This window comes from Manis javanica, chromosome 16 (assembly GCF_040802235.1).
Source record: "Manis javanica isolate MJ-LG chromosome 16, MJ_LKY, whole genome shotgun sequence".
Lineage (NCBI taxonomy): Eukaryota > Metazoa > Chordata > Mammalia > Pholidota > Manidae > Manis > Manis javanica.
The window spans coordinates 36,189,020-36,209,608 of NC_133171.1; the positions used below are offsets into that span (position 1 = coordinate 36,189,020).

The 20,589-nt window shown below is 36.7% G+C and overlaps 1 protein-coding gene across 2 annotated transcripts in view; it reads right to left on the reverse strand.

Annotated features, from left to right (window-relative positions):
• Nucleotides 1-20,589, reverse strand: part of FAM83B (family with sequence similarity 83 member B) — an 80,237-nt gene that overhangs the window by 47,697 nt on the left and 11,951 nt on the right. For both annotated transcript variants that reach the window (XM_017658947.3, XM_037020824.2), the window contains exon 2: nt 15,502-16,002. In XM_017658947.3, coding sequence (XP_017514436.3) covers nt 15,502-15,945 — 444 coding nt within the window. In that variant the 5' untranslated portion in view covers nt 15,946-16,002. The remainder of the gene's footprint in view (nt 1-15,501; nt 16,003-20,589) is intronic.

The following is a 20,589-nucleotide window of genomic DNA, read 5'->3' on the forward strand; positions in this document are numbered from 1 at the left end:
ATATATAGTTTATTAAATAGTTTAGACTTGTAAAAATGTGTCCTAATACACCAAATGATAAAATGTATTAACAAATAACTACAATACAAATAGACTGTGTCAAGGAACATGTCAGTAGAATAAATCAAGAGAATTCCCAGGCATAATCTCATCTCATTAGTAGAGATGAGGCTTCCTATATTAGTTATCTATTGCTGCATAGCACATTACCCCCAAAATTTGGTGGCTTAAAACATTTATTATCTCACAGCTTATGTGGGTGGAAAATCTGAGAGCAGCTTAGCCAGGAGGTTCTGACTCAGCCTTGAAGTTGCAGTCATCTGCGGTCGGCTGGGACACAATATCTGCTTCCAGCATGATTCACTCATTCACTCCCATGTGTGTTGATAGGAGGGCTTGCTCTGCACTCTGTAGCCCTCTATATAAACTGCTAAGTAGCCTCATGACACAGTAGCTGGCTTGGCTCCCCCCAGAATAAGTAATCAAAAGAGAGCACAGGGGAAGCACAGTATTTTTGTAACCTGGTCACGCCATCACTTCTGCCATGATCTATTCATTAGAAAGATGTCACTAAGTTTAGTCCACAGTGAAAAGGAAGGGAATTCAGCCCCGCCTTCTGGAGGGAGGACTGTTGAATAGCTATGGACATATTTTAAAAACAGCACCCAGAACATTAAAACATGGTGCACAAAAATACATGCAATATTAGCAGGTAAAGATGGAGAAGAGTATTTCCAGAAGAAGGAAGGCCAAGAACACAGCTAAAGGTAGGAGAGAGCAGCGTGTTATATCTAGAAAGGCAGATGAGGGATGCAGTCAGTGGTGCTGTGGCCCTTGTAGAAAACAAAGACACAAAAGTTTGTCAGAAAAGGATGACATGGTCATTGATTATTCCAAAGAGTGACTCCAGGAATATTGGAGAATGCAGAATTGTGATGGAGCGAGATGAGTGAAAGGGACTGTTGCCATTAACCATGACAAGTAGAAAGCAGAACATGGGTGGTAGCAATGGAGAGGAGAGCAACGGAGAGGAGGTAGATGTGACAGACGTGCAAAACTCAGTGCCTGATGATGGAACTGGAGGTATAAGATGACAGAGGGATGAATCACATGTGGTTCCAAGATGCTGTGGCCTTGGTGTCTATGGTAGTGAGGATGCCTTTACCAAAGAGAGAAGACAGGAGAAAATGTTCAGTGAGCTTTGTAAACTCCCAGACACTATTTGGTAAAACTGAGTTTGAAAGTCCAGTCAGCCAAACACATAAAGATGCTGGACTGTCAGCTAGAATCAAAGGCCAACATTCAGAAGACAGGCCACACCAGAGCTGTAAATAGCAATGGCAGCTGAAGGTGTGGAAGGGGAAGCAGCATGTGGGATAAAATACAAAGGAAGGACAGACCCAAACACAAACATTTGTTAAACATTCACTTTCAGGAGATGGAAAGAGTTACCAAAGGTCATTAAGAAATAATAGTTAGAAGTACAGGAGGAGAACAAAGAAAGAAATATCATAGAAGCCGATGGTAAGTACAGGTCAACATTGCTTACAGAGAAGGGGGAAAACTGAAGGTTATTCAAAGGTCACTGACCTACCTTGATCGTGGGGACCACAGTGGCCTCTGAGGCCTCAGGCTCAGAGACGAGAGCAAGAGAAATCCAGGCTCAGGGGTGGGAGAAAAGAGAAATAGGGAAGTAGATATATTTGATGGAAACTAGCTCTTAAGGAAGTAAAATGGTAAAAAGTAAGAGATAAAGGAGAGTAGCAAGAGTTGACAGGGTGGAGGCGACTCACTCTAAAGAAATACACTGGAGAGCAGAAGGGAAGTAACAACTCATCTAAGTTAAGAACAAATCAAAGTAATAGAATTGTGAGGTGGGGGGCAAGATTTGAATTTTTTTGGTTCCCCTAAAGGAAACACATTAGAAGAGAGAGTAGCAGAAATTAGGCTTTTGAGTTGGAAAAGCTGGAAATTTAAAGGACTTCTGGAAAATCCCAAGTCAGGAAGGAAGCAGCAGGGATTTATCAAGAGAAGTAGGCCGTGATATTTGAGGAGAATAAAGAAGTTCAATCCAAGTTTAAATGTTAAGCCCCACGATAAATGTGTGTAATTTTTAAACTCACTCTCATTACTGTTTCTTCTCAGTGACACAATTACATGAGTTGAATGAACTGGTACACAGGGAATCTGTCCAGTTGCTTCAGTAGTAACGGGTGCTGGGGAGACTGGGCGTTTTCTAGTTTTGGGGTTGAGACAATTTCACATGTGAAACAAATGCATTCTTTGGGTCACATTTCCTGAAGTGGTGTTTTTACGTAATTGTTTGGGCTCTCAATTTTTTTGATCTCACCTTCAAAAATAAAACAGTGCATTCACACAGATTAATATGAAACGAAGCTCTGGGAAATCTGACTTTGAGCTCCAGGGATTTTGCTATTGTGAAACTATGTAAATCCATCCTAAAAGCTCTGTTGATTGAATCAGAACCAGATTACTTCTACAACAACATAAAAAGGCAGCTGACATGACAATCTTTTCTTTTAGGAATGAATGAGCTGCGTGGGTTTTCAAACTGGATTGTTGACTTAAATAAACTATTTGAAATGTAACTTAGAAGGTTGGTATACTTGGTCCAATGAACATATTTATTATTTGAATGTGGCAAGTGTTTTTGAAAATTAAATTGAACATACGGTTAAAAAATAGCATTACACTTCCCTAAACCTGTTTTCTAGAATGTAACTATAAAGAATATAATGTTATAAAATTCTTGTATTTGGTTGCATTAAGGCTTACTCATTTTCATCTTCATATTTTGAATAGATTATGCCATCAAACTTTTGTTTAAAAAATTAACAGAAACAGTTAAAATATGGAAGTTTTATACAGAGAGGGTTTATATATAAACTTTACTGTGAACTTATATATATGGTTGTATGCAATATTTATGATATTATAATGCCATTTTAAAATGACACACACAGAGGTAACTTTTTAAGGCTTTAAACCTCGAAGCCCTTAAACCCAATTACACTTCCCATAGAGTGAAACATTTGTGAATTTCAAGGATTTGGCAGTCTCTCTCAAGATTTTAAACACGAGGAATTGAAAGTCAGTATAAATATCCTCATATGAATACGTGAACATCTAGCCTTACATACAAATACATTCTCACACATATGCTATTTTTAAGTGGTATTTTAAACACAAGAATTTATCATTTGTACCTTAGACAGTCAAAATTTCACTAGCATAACAGTTGAGATACATGAGGTACACTGCACAGAGAAAGACTGGGAATGTAGAACATGAAAAAGAAAAAGAAAATAAAGGATGCCGTAAAAATGTTGGAAATGCTCAAAATCAGTAAAATTTGACTGATTCTTTGAATGAGCAATATCTCTTTTAATCCTAGACAAAGATTTTAAACACTTTTTTTCTAAACATTTAAAATAGTGATAGCTTATCATTTTTTTAAGCGCCTTAACACCGAAGATACGTGTACTTTTTTTTCTTAAATTCACTTGCAGAGTTTGTAATATTTAAACACACTAATTTCATTTGACGTAAAATGAAAACTTCTCCTACTGGAAACAGTTACGGACTGGAAAACAAAAACAAAGGCAGCCAGGATTAGTGGGGCCAAGAGCATAGATAAAGGAGAAACTGATACAGAGGCAGGAAGCCAAATTTTTCCTGCCAGTTTTTCACCTAACATTTTTTCCACAGTTGCCAACTCAGAGCAGGGCACGGAGGCCGCAGCGTGGGCCAGGGGGAAGCGCGGTCAGCGGTCTCGGAGACGGAGGAGACGGAGCACGGAGCACACGATCGCCCAGGCCAAAGGCCTTGAAGACCCCGAATCGCGGAAAAAAGGGGATCACAATAAAGGGAACTCAAGATTCCATGCAATCACTGTCCCTACGACATTTGCCAAATCTTAAATTGCTCCCTGAGTAAAAGGATGAGGAACCGAACAGAAGAGAGCTGGTAATAAGGGTAAAAAGCTGAAGAAAACTTTTCACGTTGGGAAGATAAAAACTGGAGTTCAGATTCTTCCAGGAAAGAGAGGTGAATACCTCCAGGGTATAAAGGAAACCCCAGAAGAGTCACCCTAGGAGCAAGTGACACCTGGAGCCAGGCCACTCTTCTGACAACTTAAATCTCAGCCTTGTACTGTTTCAATCCCTGTCTGGACTAAGGTGACCTACCCTTACTTCAGGATAAGTCCGACCCGAAGAAAACTAAATTCTCTCTAACACAGATTACATCTGCAACTTTTCATACTAAATATCTAGCATTCAATCAAAAATTCCAAGCATGTGAGAGGACAGAACCAATGACCAAACATCAAGAGAAGAAAACAAGAAAAACAATAGGAACAGACCTGTAGGAGATCCTTATATTGGTGTTACCAGAAACAGACTTCAAAATAACTATGATTGACATTCAAGAACTATATGCCTGAAAAATGCCAATATCAAAATTAAGAACTCAACAGGCGAGTTTAACAGTAAATAATACTCAAATGAAGAAAGGATAGGATAGCTAGGAAGGAAATATCCAGAGTGAAGTACCGAGAGAGAGAAAATCATTGAAATCACAGAAATGACTATGAAATATATATGGGATGTGTTTGAGTGAAGAAAACAGACATCTATTGTGAAAGGAAAGGAGCGACACATAGCAGCAATTCACCGGAGAGTTCCGCTTTATTAGGGAAAGGTGCTGGGTTATATAGGAAGGGGCATGAATTGATTGAGGTGTCACTTCTACGGGGCTGGTGGCTGTTGGCTAGGTGCTGGGATTGGGAGGGGGGCGAGAGGTGATTGGGCTTCAGGTGGCGCCGGCGGGAACTGAGGACCCCCGAAGAGAAGCCGGAAGTTTGCCATCTTACTGGTGGGGACCCTTCATATCGTACCTGTAATAAGAATTCCTAAGAGAAGTGGAGAAACAGGTTAAGGCAGAAGCAGTTATGATGGAATGCCAGCTATTTCTAAAGCAGAAGACAGACTTTAAGACACAGATTCAGGAAGCTCCACTATGTCAAGGAGAAAAACAAAACTGAAAAATACATATTCAGTTACATCATAATAAAGCTACTAAAAATGAGAGATGAAAAGGAAGTCTCAAAAACAGACATAGAAACACAGGACATGTTATCTTTAAGCAAACAATAAAAACTAGCTGACTTTACAATTAAAATGATTGTTTAAAAAAAATTCCACAGCAAATACTATTCATATTTCATGTTCTATTCAACATTGTAATGGAACACCTAGAAATGTAAAAAGGTAATCAAAAAATTTTAAATTTTGATGGATTGAAAAAGAGAAAATAAAACTACTATTATTTACTGATATGATGATCTATCTAGAAAATTCCAAATAATCTTATACAAACTATTGGAGTTTTCAAGTGATTTTATCAAAGCATTGAACCCAAGGTAAAAATACAGAAAGACATATTTCTATATACTAGCAAAGAAGAAAAAAAATTAGAACAATTAAAAAATTCCCAGTAGAATCAAAAATAATAATAAACAATTGGGAATAAATCAAACAAATGATGTACAAGACCTATAAAGACAAAACTATAAAATCTTACTGAAATAAAACAATCAAAACTAAATAAATAGAGGAATATACTTTGCTCATGAATTAGAAGATACAATATTGGAAAGCTCAATTCTATTCAAACTGCACTATAGATGCAATGAAATCCCAATCAAAATCTCAGATTTTTTTTTTGGAAATTAACAAGGTGATTTGAAAATTTTAACAGAAAAGCAAAGGATTAGAATAACCAAAGGCAATGAGGACTTTACTACCAAATAGAGAGACTTACTATAAAGGTGTAATAATGAAAACACTGTGGTCTTGCAACAAGGATAGAATATAGATCAATGGAACAGAATATACCAGAAATATACCAATATATAAGTAGTCATTTGAGTTATGACAATAGTGACACTGTGGTGCAGCATGGAAGGAATAATCTTTTCAATAAATGTTGTTCAGTCAACTAGATTTCCACCCAAACATTAAAATGGACCCTGACCTCACGGCAAATATATATATCAATATCAGAAGGACGTGTAAACCCAAATAAGGTAAAATAAATCTTCTAGAAACTAATAAAGGAGAACATCTTGTTCTTAGGGTAGGCAAATATTTCTTCCAGAAACCCCAAAACAGCTAACCTTAAAATAAAAGGTTAAAAAATTGGGCTATATTAAAATAATTTCTCTTTACAAAAAAAAAAGGTGCTATTATCAGGTTGAAAAAAGTAAGTTGTAGAAGACACCTGCAATCCTGCAATATGTGTATCTGACAAAGAATTCAAATACAGCACACACAAAAAAAATTCTTACAATTAAAAAAAAAACTAGTTAAAAAAAGAAAAAAAAACTGAGTAAAGAATCCTGAGCCCTATAACAAAATGGACAATATATCTCATGTAAAATACAAGGACAAGGATAAAGGTGACAACATCAGAGAGAGACACTAATCCCAGTTTGGCAAGGGAATTGGTCAGAACTAAATCAAACAAGTATACTTTAACATGGATATTAAAAGTGAATGGGAAGCAAGGAATATGGGAAAGGATGTTCCAAGTAGAGGAATAATCACGTACAAAGTTAGGAGAGGGTAAGCAACCATGGAAGGCCCAGAGAATGGCAATTCCATAGCACTGGGGCATTAGCGACTGGAAGGAGATAGAAGAAGATAATGCCCAAAGGTAAGGATGCATGAAGAGCCTTTTTCCACTGGAAGAGCCTCCTATGTGCCATGCTTATTGAGCTGGGTGCTATTTGGTAGATAGTCAGGAATCAAAGGTAATAGTACCTACACAAAAGCGTTGTGAGAATCCAGGTGGTTTGCAAGGTACAGAATGGTCTGTCAGAGGTCATGCTGATGGTTAAATGCTCTGTCTGGTCCCACTGCCTGGGCTCAAATACCAGTGTGGTCATTTCCTACTTTAAATCCCAGGATCAATTATTTAACCTCTGTTCTTCAGCTCTGAAAGGAGGAAACAGAGGTCTTAGAGACCTACTGTGAATAGAAATGTTCATACATCTGAAGAGCTTAGAACACTGCCTGGCAAACATCACTCAATCAACATTAAATATTTATTAACATCATTAACAAATTAAGTTCCTCCCACTAGAAAAAGCAATATGATATAAGAGTCTTGGAATGAAAATTGAGATGGCTGAAACAGATACTAATCAGTTGAGCAATTATGGACTTTTGGACTTACTCAATTTCCAAGTGCATAGCTATAAAAAGATGACATGATCACAAAACCCGGATTTTTTTTTTCAATTACTGCTCCAGAATTTCCGCAGGGTTGAATATGAATACTGTGACTCAGATGCTGAGTCTTTTTTCATGATTATGGATTTTCCAGTAGCATATACTGGATTGATATTTAGCCAAATGGCAATGTGCTAGCCTTTTACGTTTATTTACTTGTTTAAAACATTTGAATTCTCGGTGGGGGTGGGAGGGATTATTAATCAGAAATAAATACAGCCCAAAGGAAAGTTTTGTTTTATGTAAACAAATGTACACTTAATTGATTTTTCTGCTTTTAAAGCTTCAGGAAGCAACTAATTATCAAATGGCTAATGATTATGCAAAAACAGTTATAAGGCTTTTTCCTTCCTAAAGGAATATTACCACAAGACTCTCATCTTATAGAATAGTGTGCTAAGGGGTGGGAAGAGGGGTAGGAATGGGTGGAGTAGCAAGGATCTGCCCTTCCCACAGCGGATTGTGCCTCAGTGAAGACGAGCACGTTATCATGGTATTATTTACAATTGCCAGCTCATGGTATAATAAAAAGTAGACAACCTTTTAGTCAATATTATTATTTTTAAATTACCTTGAGATAATGAACTTCCTTATTACCTGCACCCAGGGCAAATAGCTCCAACTGACCCCTGTTTGGTTATATACTCGCTTATTAGTACAGGAAATCAATTATTTTATTATGGAAAAAAATCCTAAGTGAGAAAAGTCAGAGGCATATTTTTATACATAACCTCAAGAAGGAAGTATACTACATGAAAACATTGTATTTCAGAGATCTACATGTGACATTAAAATACAAACACACACACATACTCTCTTGTGTTTAAGTATACTTCTCTATCCATTCATTTATCTTACAGGGAACAAAATTTCTAATACTCTGATAATAAGAAAATATAAACCTTTATTATACAGATTTGTTGAACTAGTAAGCTGTGTTTGCCACTAAATATTTTGAAGGTATTTTATTTGTATCAAAATTGTTCTACTTCGAAACTTCAGGAAGTATCTATAATACTCTGATACCTAAAAAGTAAAAAGGTGGGAAAAAATACTGACCCTGTGTAATATATACATCACTATGTAATAATAGTTCATTCACATAATGCCCAATCGCCCACAGCATTTTATCTAGATATCTCTACAAATCTTTCAGCACACATCTCAAATATTAGACTCTAAACCATTTCAAGTGCTTCTTTTTCTGCTTGTATGACATAACAGAGTGCCTTATACATAAGAGGGACTCAACAAGCATATATAGAATTAAACTGTGTGCATATAGTTGAAACTCTGTACAGAAATGAATTTTATGGACTTAAAATCATTTTAAAAGTAGTTTTAAGACCCTCCAAAAATCACCTTCCTTAAAATACAGAATTAAGTAGCTATAGTGTTGTTCTATTCTAGCAGGAAATTGAAGGCATATTCTCACTTCAAAAAGATATTTTGTTTTATCCTGAAGTTTAACCACAATTTGATCTTAATCTCTCTCACCACCCCCTTCCTTCCTTCCTTCCTTCCTTTCCCCTCCTCCACTCCTCCCACCCTGAACATGCCAAGTTCTCCACATGTATCTCCTACTCCTCAGAATTTATTCACCAAAATGACCTTTGAAAAAATGACCTCCCAAGTGACACCTTCCCAGTGTCTTACTGTCACTCACTCACCGGACCCAGCATATTGTGATATATACTTTTCTATTAATTATTCATGTCTTTTACCTAGACACTCTTCAAATTATCTTGAAAAAATTGGTTGGTTTTTATCATTAGAACTGAAACTGGCATCTGATTTTGAGTAATGAATTCACATTACATAATTTAGTAACAGTAACAGGTCATTTTTTTTAACACTTAGGTGTCGTGCACTATGTCAAGCATTTTACGTGCATTACCTTAATTGACCTTCACAGCCACCTTGTGAAATATGAACTTTTATCATCCATATTTCACTGATGAACAGTCTGCTTTCTTATGATAGGTACGATGCCTGTCAGTGGTAATGATCCAAAATGATCATAATTGGAAAGCAGTAATGACTGCATAAGCCTAAATGGCGTTTTAGAAGACCTGATTGAGAGGCTGTAGGATTGAGACCAGCTGGTAGAGATGTGGAAGCATTGGTTTCCAAATGGGCCAGATACAAATTCATTATGAGGATGCTACCGGAACTAAGAAGTAACATACCTGAAACTGACAGAAACTATCTGAAGAGCAGGCAGAATCATTTAAACACAAAACTGGCAGACTGGCATTACTTGACCTCATCATCTGGACAAGGCCCCTGCAGCAGACCTCCATCATTTCCCATGGCATTAGGAGGATAGAGAAGTAAAAGAAAGTTATGGCTCTTAGAAGGTCCTAAGCTTATCTCATTCAGTCACCAGCTACATTTTACTTATAACATTTTTAACAAGAAAGCCTACAGAGTCAACTTATCACCTCTGCCCCTGCTCCTTTGACCACCTATTGGGATACTTGCCCCATTCCCCACTTCAGAGTTACATTTCTGGTTTGGCCCATTTGCGTTTGTAAGAGTGCTAAATTTAGATGTTCCCTATGGAATTTAGGTGCTATTTAGACATTAGGAAAATCATAATGGTTTTATGACAACTGGCTTTGCCATTCCAACAACCTCCAAAAGGTGTGTTTTCAGAAAAAGACTACACATTACGATGCTCTTTTTTTTGGTTAATCCTGTGACAAGAAGGAAAATGAGTGAACAGAAATAATCATAAAAATAAGCACTGTCCTTCAGAGATTCCAGAATACAGAGAACTAAATTTTGGTTTACAGTTTTTTCTGTAATATTTAACAGCTTTCCGTAAAGGATACCTTTTTGTATATCCTGAATATAAAATAGATGTATCTAAGCTGTCTTCATAGTAGGTTTTATTTTCAGATATACTTACGGTAAACCAACATTTTCCCTTTTGAACATTATAAGCAATAACACTGGGAAAATGCTGTTTTGCTCTACAACTGGTGCAGTGTACTTGATTATTATGATAATTCAGAAATGTATTTAAGTCTTTTTGGAAATAGTCATTTCGTAAAGAGCTAATCACTCCTAACTGCCATTCTGGTAAGACACTGTCTTGTTAAATATTGAACTTGGTCAGATGCTGCTCTCACTCGTGAAGAGCAAATGCCAGGTCACAGTGATGCAAAAATACAGATTGATGGATTATTTTTTGACAAAATAAAGATCTGGAGTAATGTAGTAAGAGGAAGAAGAGTTGAAGGAAGAGGAAAAGTGGCAGGAGGAAGTTTAACCCCATGCGTAGGGCATTAAATGTGTGGTAGGTGGCATGTCAGACATGTCAGCCGTTTCATTCCATTCTCACAAGGATCCCATGGAGTAGTAGCATCTCCATTTTATGATGGGAAAAATAAAGCCCAGAGAGGGACGCTGGAGCGTAGTATCTAATACAAACAGCTCTTTGAGCTAGTATTCAGCCCAGCCCTAAATGACTCCAAGATTCAGAGCCTTCATACCATTCCCTGAAGCCTCTTTAAAAAAAGAGTATTATTTGAATTTGGGCAATTAAAAAAAAAGGCCTATAGTTTTTTGCCCATAAAAGTTATCATCTAGTCAATCAAGGGATCCCAAAACTCTACTTTGATATAAGGTTAAAGAGTTTCTACTGGGTATCTTCTTTCTGCTCCATTAAATGACTGTGTAAAAAATTATCTCCCTAACATCAGGGTTGTTGGCAATAGTGAAGGAAGAGAATGGATGAACTGAGAAGAATAGAATGGGTTACCTCTCTGTAGAGCCAGAAGTCTGGCACAGGGAGAGTATTTCTCGCTCCCTCTCTGTCTCTCTGTCTCTCTGTCTCTCTCTGTCTCTGTCTCTGTCTCTCTCTCTCTCACACACACACACACAAACATATATATATATAAACATATAATGCATATTATTCAGAGAAGAGGTGTTCAAATTAATGTCACAGGATAGAAAGGGCACCAAATCTAACAAAAAGATAGTTCCTAGAGGAAATTAATTTTGACTCAAATTCAAAAAAATGAATGTATTCACAGTGAGAGTTGGAACGGGGAGGGAGCAGAGAGAAAATTCTTAATAAAAATTGGGAACATTAGGAAAGAGATGATCCTGGTGTAATAAAGCTGTGATACATCAGTATCACTGAGTGGGGCAGGATACGGTTGCAGAAGAATGCAGATGAAAGTAGCACATTATGATATACAGATTATTCAATAATGGACAAATTCAGCAAGGAGTATATAATACTGAAATAATCTTATTAGACATCCGGACAGGAACATTAGACATAAAAACCACTAACAGGCTTTGCTTCGTATCTTTTACTAAATAAATGAGATGCCCGGGGAGGTGCAACAACTGTTCCATCCCTAACAAGGGAATGGTAGAGCCTTGCTGGCAAAGCCTCTAGTCCAGTGTTAGTTTTACAGTATAGCAAAATCCTAGGAAAAGTCCCCATCTGTTCACCTTCCCGTCTGTGGCCATGGAGCCAACTGGCAGTTAATGCTTCTTCGTGTTACTAACAACTCCCTAGGCCACAACGGGCACACCCAGAGCAGTGACTCAGGGAGGGACCAAGAGCCGAACCCAGGAGAGGCAGGACAGGACACCTCAGGAATGACTCTGCCCTAATTCCCACTAGACTTTTGCTTATGTGTGTTCTTGATTCCATATTTCACAAGAGTAAGATTCACATCTCACAGAAGAAGCTAAGAGAATTGGGAAACAGACACAATAGCATTCCAGTTAAACATTTACATATTCAAGACCATCAGAAGGTATACCTTTATGGTTATCTACCAGCGAGTGGCTAAAAGCAACAGGACTTTAATGATAGATGACTTTTTAAAGTAATTAGAAAGGATACTTTCATAAGAGGTGCTCACAGTAATTGGGTATACATGCATATTTCATCCTGGGAACACCTCTTGAGACAAATGATTACCTGGGAAAAGTCTTGCTAAAGACTATCAAACTTTACAAAGTCAACCCAAATGTAATTATGTCAACCACATAATGCAAAGTAGAAAGGGATTAGAAAAAGTGCCAGTGAATGAACATATTGCCCTTTTAGTGCACAAGATATTACCTGTGATTGGATTTTCTCAAAGGAAAATTCTCTAATAACAAAACAAGCAAACATAAAAAAGTTAAAAAAAAACCCAACCTCTAAACAACTCCTAAGGGACAAATGGCTAAAATGAAAAGATAAAAACAGTTCTATGGATTTTGAAATATGATAAAGATTATATTCTACTTATAAAAGCAGAATAATTCAGAGCTTGTATTACTTTAGAACAAAGAGCATATATATTTGTAAAATCCAAAAACAAAATACTCCCCATAAAGATAGATAAAGATAGATAAGATACAGTATCATTTTTATTTCCTTTCTCAAGGGATTGGAAGGTTAACTTAGGGGTTACGTTCAGATTTCAAATGTTTGGGTGTCCAAGAAAAGTGCCTTAGGATTCCTTTCGTTATTTGAAGGTTTTCCCGTATGACATTTATTTTCATAAATACCTTACCTCAATTGCAAACAGAACAACAAAAATGGATTTAAATTCTTCTCCAAGACCACTTCCTGGGTCTTGCTTTGCTGGTGCTGAGCCCTATGTGTCTGGCCTCATCTCTCTTTGGAGTTTCATAATATTGATGACCAAAGGAATCTCCCTGAGAAATTTTGGAGGCAAGAAACTTCATTCTAGCCATTAAAATATAATTATTCAAACACTTAAAAAAAAAAATCATTCTCTTTGTAATGCCATGACAGTTCCTTGAGATTACCACTAGAGAGAACTTGTCCTCTGAAAAATAGTTCAAGAACAGAAAGCTGATCCTGACAACTAATAGGCTTCCACTGATTGTGAAGGATTAAAAGAACATGACTTACTGGCTTAGTAGATGATAGACATGAAAATCATGCTTACTTATTAAAAAAGCAATGTGTTCTGACAAGCTTTCATTTTATAATATTTGCTTTGTTTTAAATTTTTTCAGAGGACCTTGTCCAGTTATGGGCTACACAGTCTAATCTTTTTAAAAGATGGGGTGAATAATTTTTACTTTTCTGGAGTATTGGATCCTTCAAAACTCTTTAAATGACATGGTAACATATGAAGATTATTTCTCAAATACCTGGAAAATAAACATTTCATGAATATAAAGTCCATTGATCTCAATATTTATTGTATCTAGGTAGAAGCTAACACTTTCTCTAAAGCTTTGGGGGAAAAAAAAAACTTAAGTTCTCTCTTATGATTTATATTCAATTGCAATATACTTATTTTAGAAGGGTCAAATAATTATCTTTCTTTGGATTAGGTTTGGATATGTACATTCAAATCAAATAAGGGTAAACTTTTCTTTCTTATTTTTGCCAATTTGATTTTGTGGTAAGGAATCAGAACATTACATTATTGTTTTATAGTGTGGACATTCAGTTCCTCAGCTTGCTAATTTCAGTGGGAGTTCCCAACAGACAATGACCAGGCAGAGGACATTACTTTTGGAGGTTCACTAAATAAATGGCTGCTACATTAGAAAGAAAAATACATCAGTCATGACCGCTATTGAGCTTCTGGTGAGTGCTAGCCCAACAACTCACGGTATCTCCTGGATTTTATTCTGTTTCACAGAAATACAATGCCCCAAAGGAACCTAGCAGTCTTGTAGGCGGATGAATTCATAAATACTAAGTTTATAATAATAATAATATTAATCCTCATTGATGTAATTTTCAATTTTCAGTTAATATTGTGGATCAAAAATCATACTGTTTCCCCAAACACAAACAAGCAAATGTTAGTACTTAACATTTGTTATTTTATCTTTACAAAGACTTATATACATTCTTGCCTTTTGCCCTGTTGTTCTAAAAATTACAATTGTATAATGTGTTCACAGAACATAGATATTACAGTTTAAAAAATACACATGGTTCAATTAAGAAAACTGAACTGATAGTTCATTCAGTAAATTTTGGACACCTACTGTGTGCCTGATTCTATAGCTAATTTTTAACAAATGGAATAGATTAGTGCTGTCTTTAATATAATCCTGCTGAAGGAGTTGATGCAACTAACATATCAGGTTATTTGAGCTCAAAAGGTCTGGGGAAAAAAAAAATCCTTACTTATTGCAAAGCCTACATTTGATATTAGCTTCAGAACATTATGTCTCCCTAACATGTTCGCAAATCTTTTAGTTGCCTGTCTTGAAAACTACCAACCACATCACTGTGGATTTCAAGGGTCTTATATTTCTGTACTTTATAAAAGTATGCTTTTCAAGTATTTCTGTGTCTTGCTGACATGAAAGAAAGCAATGTCATGTATGTGTGTATCCTAAGGTCACTTTTAGATCTAAATTTCTATACTGTATAGTATCTGTCACTAAGAAATAGACACATTACAGTTAAACATCATTTTTGTCCATTCATTTTAAAGTCTAGGTTCAGCTAAATTAAATGACCTAGGAAATTTTCCTGTAACCTCCGAAGAGCCTGTCATGGTGTTGAGTACATAGAAAGCTCTCAATAACTTGTATTTTATTGACTAAAAGGAAATTTCTACAGTTTTATCTGAGTTCTAAAATAAAATATCTGAGATTTATAAACCAATTTAAGTAGCTAAAAAAGGAGCACAGAAGCCGTAAAATGCTAAGTACCTCAGGACCTTACTTCAGAATTTTACATTATCATGCCTGATCTTATACTGTTTCCACACAACTCAGGAAATGAGTAAGTAAATCTATGGCTTATTAAATAAGAGAAATTACATCCAGAGCAAAAATTAGGGCTTGCTCCTGTTGAGAACAAAGAAAATTTCCCCATATTTACCAACACATTTCCTTTCAGAGATTAAAGAAAATAAAGTGTTTTAGATTGTGAATGTGTCAAACGATCTCATTCATAGTCCACATCTTAGCTTTCATTGGCAAAAGCTCTCTTGGGTGTATGTACACTATGAAGAGAAGGAAATCTTCACTTTAACAGGGACCTGACAGCACTCTCCCAGGAATACACAAGGACAGCCTTCCTTCTTGGTATCCATGTAATAAACTTCCTGAAAATCATAGGCATGGTCCACAGATATATTATTTTACCATATGTGTCTCATACCACTCTAGTGCTTATCCACGTTGGAAATTTTTCATATAGAAATAGAAATATTACCTTTCTTGCTTCTTTGATCATCTTCCGAATAGTTTCCTTAATTGTGAGTAGTTGTGCTCTTGGTGGATGAAAGAGGAGATCTATATGGGTGCCCCCTAAGAGTCCGGGCATCACATATGGCCAGCCTAAGTCAAGATTTGGAGCTTCCACATCAGATTCAATGGGCCAATAAGTCCCTGAAGATGAGGTATCATCATAGCAATTATCAATGCCATGTGCTACACTGTGCACAACTTTCTGAACATTTTTCAAAATATAGTTGATTTCTTCCTCAGCTAGAAAGTCTGATACACGTTCCTTGGCAAGAAATTCTTGGTACGCTTCTAAGCCATGTTCAATCAGCATATCAATAGCTACTCGATACCATTCCTTGTAGTGAGGCTCTATGTAATTGTCGGATTTACACTCCTCATTCAGTGAGGACAGCATTGATGAGGTTTCCATGCTTGCAAGCGTTTGATAAGAGCACTCTCAAATGTCCATTCGCACACTGATTCGTATCTGTGTGATTGAAAAGAAGGAAATCATCAGAATTCTGTAATCAAATGTTTTACAACCCACTCAATGTCATTTTTACATTTACTCATTTCTACTACCAGTAGCTCACTATGACATACATTTCATATCCAAAGTGGTATTAACTACACCATAATTCATATACCTGTCACAAAGAAGCTAAACAGTTCCTTTTACAGAGAGCTAGTGGTTTACCTTTTCCAAGGTACCTCTACTTTCAAATTCTCACCTAAATTAGTACACCTTCCACCTCTGACATCCAAAAAAATCTATCCTTCCTAACTTTAATCTGGAACTATACATAGTGGTATCAGTTTCTATAGTCCTTTATAGAATTAGAATACAATCAGTACTTGGCCAGCCATTAATTAATACAGGTGCTTGTTATGCATATAATCACACACTAAGGAAATACGGAAAACATCAAACACCTGCCTTCTAGGAATTTCTTAATTAGTTGAAGAGTCAAAATGTACACACAAAACTGCTTGTTAACACGTTGAACAAAACCACACATTGCTAAGGGCCAAATGAGCATGTAGTCAATGTTCTCCAATAAAAGAAAGTAGAGATCAATATGGAATAAATAAATTATGGCTGGCTGGGTGCGAGAGGAGGCCTTCAGCTGAACTTGGGGTGAAGAGTAAGAATATGATAAGGTGACAAGAACGCGTATTTTCACCCTACACCAGAGTGAAAAACACAAGGAAAAGCACAAAACAAGTAGGAGCTTGGTACCTTCAGGCATTAGTGAAAAAGACTTGGTCTGCTGGAAAACAGGTTCCTTTTACTAAGAGTGGGAGATAGAGCTGAATAGACACGATAGAGCCAGAGGTGGAAGGATGCAGATTTCTGTGATTTAGCATAACTTGTGCTTTAAACAGTTGGTCTGGCAGTGTCAGGGGAAGAGAGGAGAGGCACGTGGGTAGGAGAGTCTGTCAGAGTTGAACAACCAATGAAAAAGGGACAAGAATATTCAAGAGATGGACGGAAGTAAGAACAGCTGAGAATTGATGATGTGACAGTGTTTATGTGATGCTGAAACTTAAGACATCAAATATAATTCAGGGATTTGCCTTAGGAATCAAAACCTGCCTCTCTAAGCTCACACCTCATCCTTCATAATGCCCACAAAATGTTACTCATTCATTCACTGTGTGAGACTGCGGACTGGACTTTATTTTCATCAAATAAAGTAATTTCCAGTTCCTGGAAGCCATGATCGCCACTGTATGGATTCAAAGTACAACTTGAGGATGTGCTACAAGAACTAAAGGGCTAATCTGAGCAGAAACATCTTTGTCAGTGGAACTGCTCTAATTTTAAGTATCCTACTTAACTTAGCCTTTTCCAACTCAGGTTTACCAACATTCAAATCTGGTTCGGGAGGGTAACCCAGGAAGCCATTATCATTTATTAACTTTCTTAGCTCAAAATATGTAACAAGAGTCACTAATCATGGAGGGAAGTTGGGAAGGAATGGGCAATGGAGCCAGAAGTGTTGCTGGGGGCAGGGGGTGGGCTGGGGAGGTGGAGGGCAGGCAGGGAGCAGAAAAGGTCCAGGCATATAAAAAGAGCTGAGGAACAAGGGAGGTAAAAGGTCCAGTTTACTATTTCAGTGGGGACAATCCTGTCCCCATCCCTAGGCTCAGCATTTGTACCAAGAAAGATTCAAAGTATAGAAAGCCTAATGATTAAATCTTATGTGAAGACCAAAAGCAGAACATGTTCATGCCACTGGCATGAAGAGTGGAGAGGCCAGCAATGTGGCTAAACATAGTTCACGGGATAGGACAGCCCCCCCCACATTAATGAAGTACCTGATCCAAAATGTAAACAGTGCCAAGGTTGAGAAATCTTCAAGCTGCTCAATTCACAGGCATGACGTCAAACTACTAATGCATGACCTCTTCAGTACTCATTTAAGTTTTCTTTTGCACAAAATAATCATTTGTAACAAAGAGAAAAGATATTTGCTTGACAGAATCAATGCGTTTGATGAAAATAGAGTTCCCTAAGGCTTAGAGAAGTGTAGTTTTCGTTTTTATCTGATAATTCAAGGGACAGGCACCAGTGATCACATGAAAATCACATTTATTATTTGTGACTGTTAAAAACAGTAGGCAACTGCTGCTTGTTCAAGAAAATCTCAAGTTTTCGTGTTTGTTCCTTACCTTTTAAAATTTAACTTTTGAATTCCTATAACATGATATTAAGCACCTATTACCTACTTGGAAATTAAAATGCGTAAGGTGTCTCAAACAACTGTATTCATTTCTGAGCTTGATCTAGGCAAACATACACTGTAGCTGTAAGCAATTCATTCTCAAACTATAGGCAAACTGAGACATCACTGAGATCAAAGGCCTATGAAAGCCAAACCAAACCAAAAGGACACAGATGAAAAGTAAATTGAAAAGGAACAAACAATTGGGAGAAAAAAGTGAAACATTATAAGACTAATCAAATGGCAATGCCAGATACAGTGCAGAAAACAGGCCTCAGAAAAAATGCAACAGCTGTGAGCGCAGAGGTTGAGATATTATGCACAAGAACCAAGATATAAATAAATACACTTGGTGTTGCGTTGATGGAGATGCCATATTCTAACCCCTGTCTAGAGCTAGGCATTTATCCCAAGAGCTATTTAGAGGGGATACTTGTGAAGGAACCAACTCGAAACAAATTTTAAGGGAGAAGAGCAAAGGAATGACACTTGGAAAAATGGACACTGTGGTGAAATAGCACCTGTATACAGTTACAGACTTAATACGGCACTCTGAAGAGTTCAGCCACTGAACATTTGGTGGGATTAATTTGAAGACAAATTAATTGGCTATGCCAATTGATGGTTTTATGAATAACCATTAAAAACTTCTCAAAAGTAACATAGATGGTATAATTAATGAGTAGAGGAAAATAAAATCTCGCAATGACGTAAAAGCTGAGCAGACCACTAGACTCATGTACTCATTAAATGACTCACTCCAGGAAAACACCTCATGAAACACGGAATCCAAACCCGTACCTCGAAAATCACTACAAATTGCATTTGACATTGAAACTTTTCAGGTCATTTGTGGAAAATAAAAATTCCAAACATGAAATGGATGAATACAAAGGATATAAAACAAGGTATAAAAACTTAGATTTCAATTCATGGGCTTCCCTGGAAAACATTTTGGCGGTTTCATTTATAAAACTAAATATGCAAATGGCATGATGTAGCGATTGCACCCATGATTTATCTCAGAGAACTAAAAATTTATCTTCACAAAAAAAACTTGTGCATGGATGTTCACTGCAGCTTTATTTGTAAAGGCCTCAAACTGGAAACAACTCAAAAAATCCTTCAATAAGTGAATATTATACAGACTGTGGTATGTTTGTTACTAAGGATCTCTTCTCAGCAATAAAAGGAACTAACGATTGATACATGCAAACAACCTGGATGAATCTCCAGGGAAATATGCTCAGTGAAAAAACTAACACCCACCGATTACATGCTGCATGATTCCATTTATACAATATTCATTAAATAACAAAATTATAGAAATGGAGACCACATTAATGGTTATCAGAGGATTGGGAAGGGGTGTGGAAGGAGGAAGGTGAATATGGCTATATAAGGGCAAAAAGGATTTTTGTGGAAATATTCTGATTTTGACCACTTCCATGTCAATGTGCTGGTTATGATACAATATTACAGTTTTCTAAGATGTTACAGCTGGGGGAAAACTAAGTAAAGGATACAAGGAATCCTCTTTATTATTTCTGCCAATGGCCTGTAAATAGACAATAATCTCAAATCATAAAGTTTAAATGAAAAATAGTACTGATGAGCAATTTCATGTGCCTTGAATATAAAACAAGAACAGAACACTGTATAACACACTGGGTGAGAGCTTGTGTGTACAGTCAGACCGCCACGTTCCAAACATGCTTCCCCAGTTATGCGAAGCTCCCGAGCAAGTTACCTGTGCCCACAAGCCTCTGCCTGATCATGTGTAGAAACAAGGTTAACAGCAGTCTTCACTTCACTGAGTCGTTTTAAGAAATAAATAAGACAATGAACTTAAAGTATTTATCTTTTAATATTATTATTACTACTTTACATTTTAACAAGCTCTTACAGTGTAATTGCTTATAAAGATATGAAAAAGTTTGCTCACAAGATGTTTTTTAAGATTCAGAAAAAGGTAATGTTTTCTATCAGACCACTGGGAATGTCATTCACTTTTCATCAACTTCAGCAATAAACAAACAGCCGAACCTCACATCCATTTGTTTATGGCTTCTGACCAGAGAAGATTCATTGCAAAGACTCCTGAAATAATAGGTCAATGGAAAAATGTTCCAAAAAGAAATTAAAACTTTCTTAAATCACAAATAGTCCGAGGTTATAATTACTTAATGTGCAAGAAGGTGACTCAGAGTCAAGACTCTGAAAGAAATACAAAAAAGATAAAAGTTGTTAATATCTGAGATCCTTTTCCCAAATTCTGTCTGAGGCAGTTTCAAATATTGTTTTGGGCTGAATTGTGTCTTCCAAAAGGTATGCTCAAACATAAA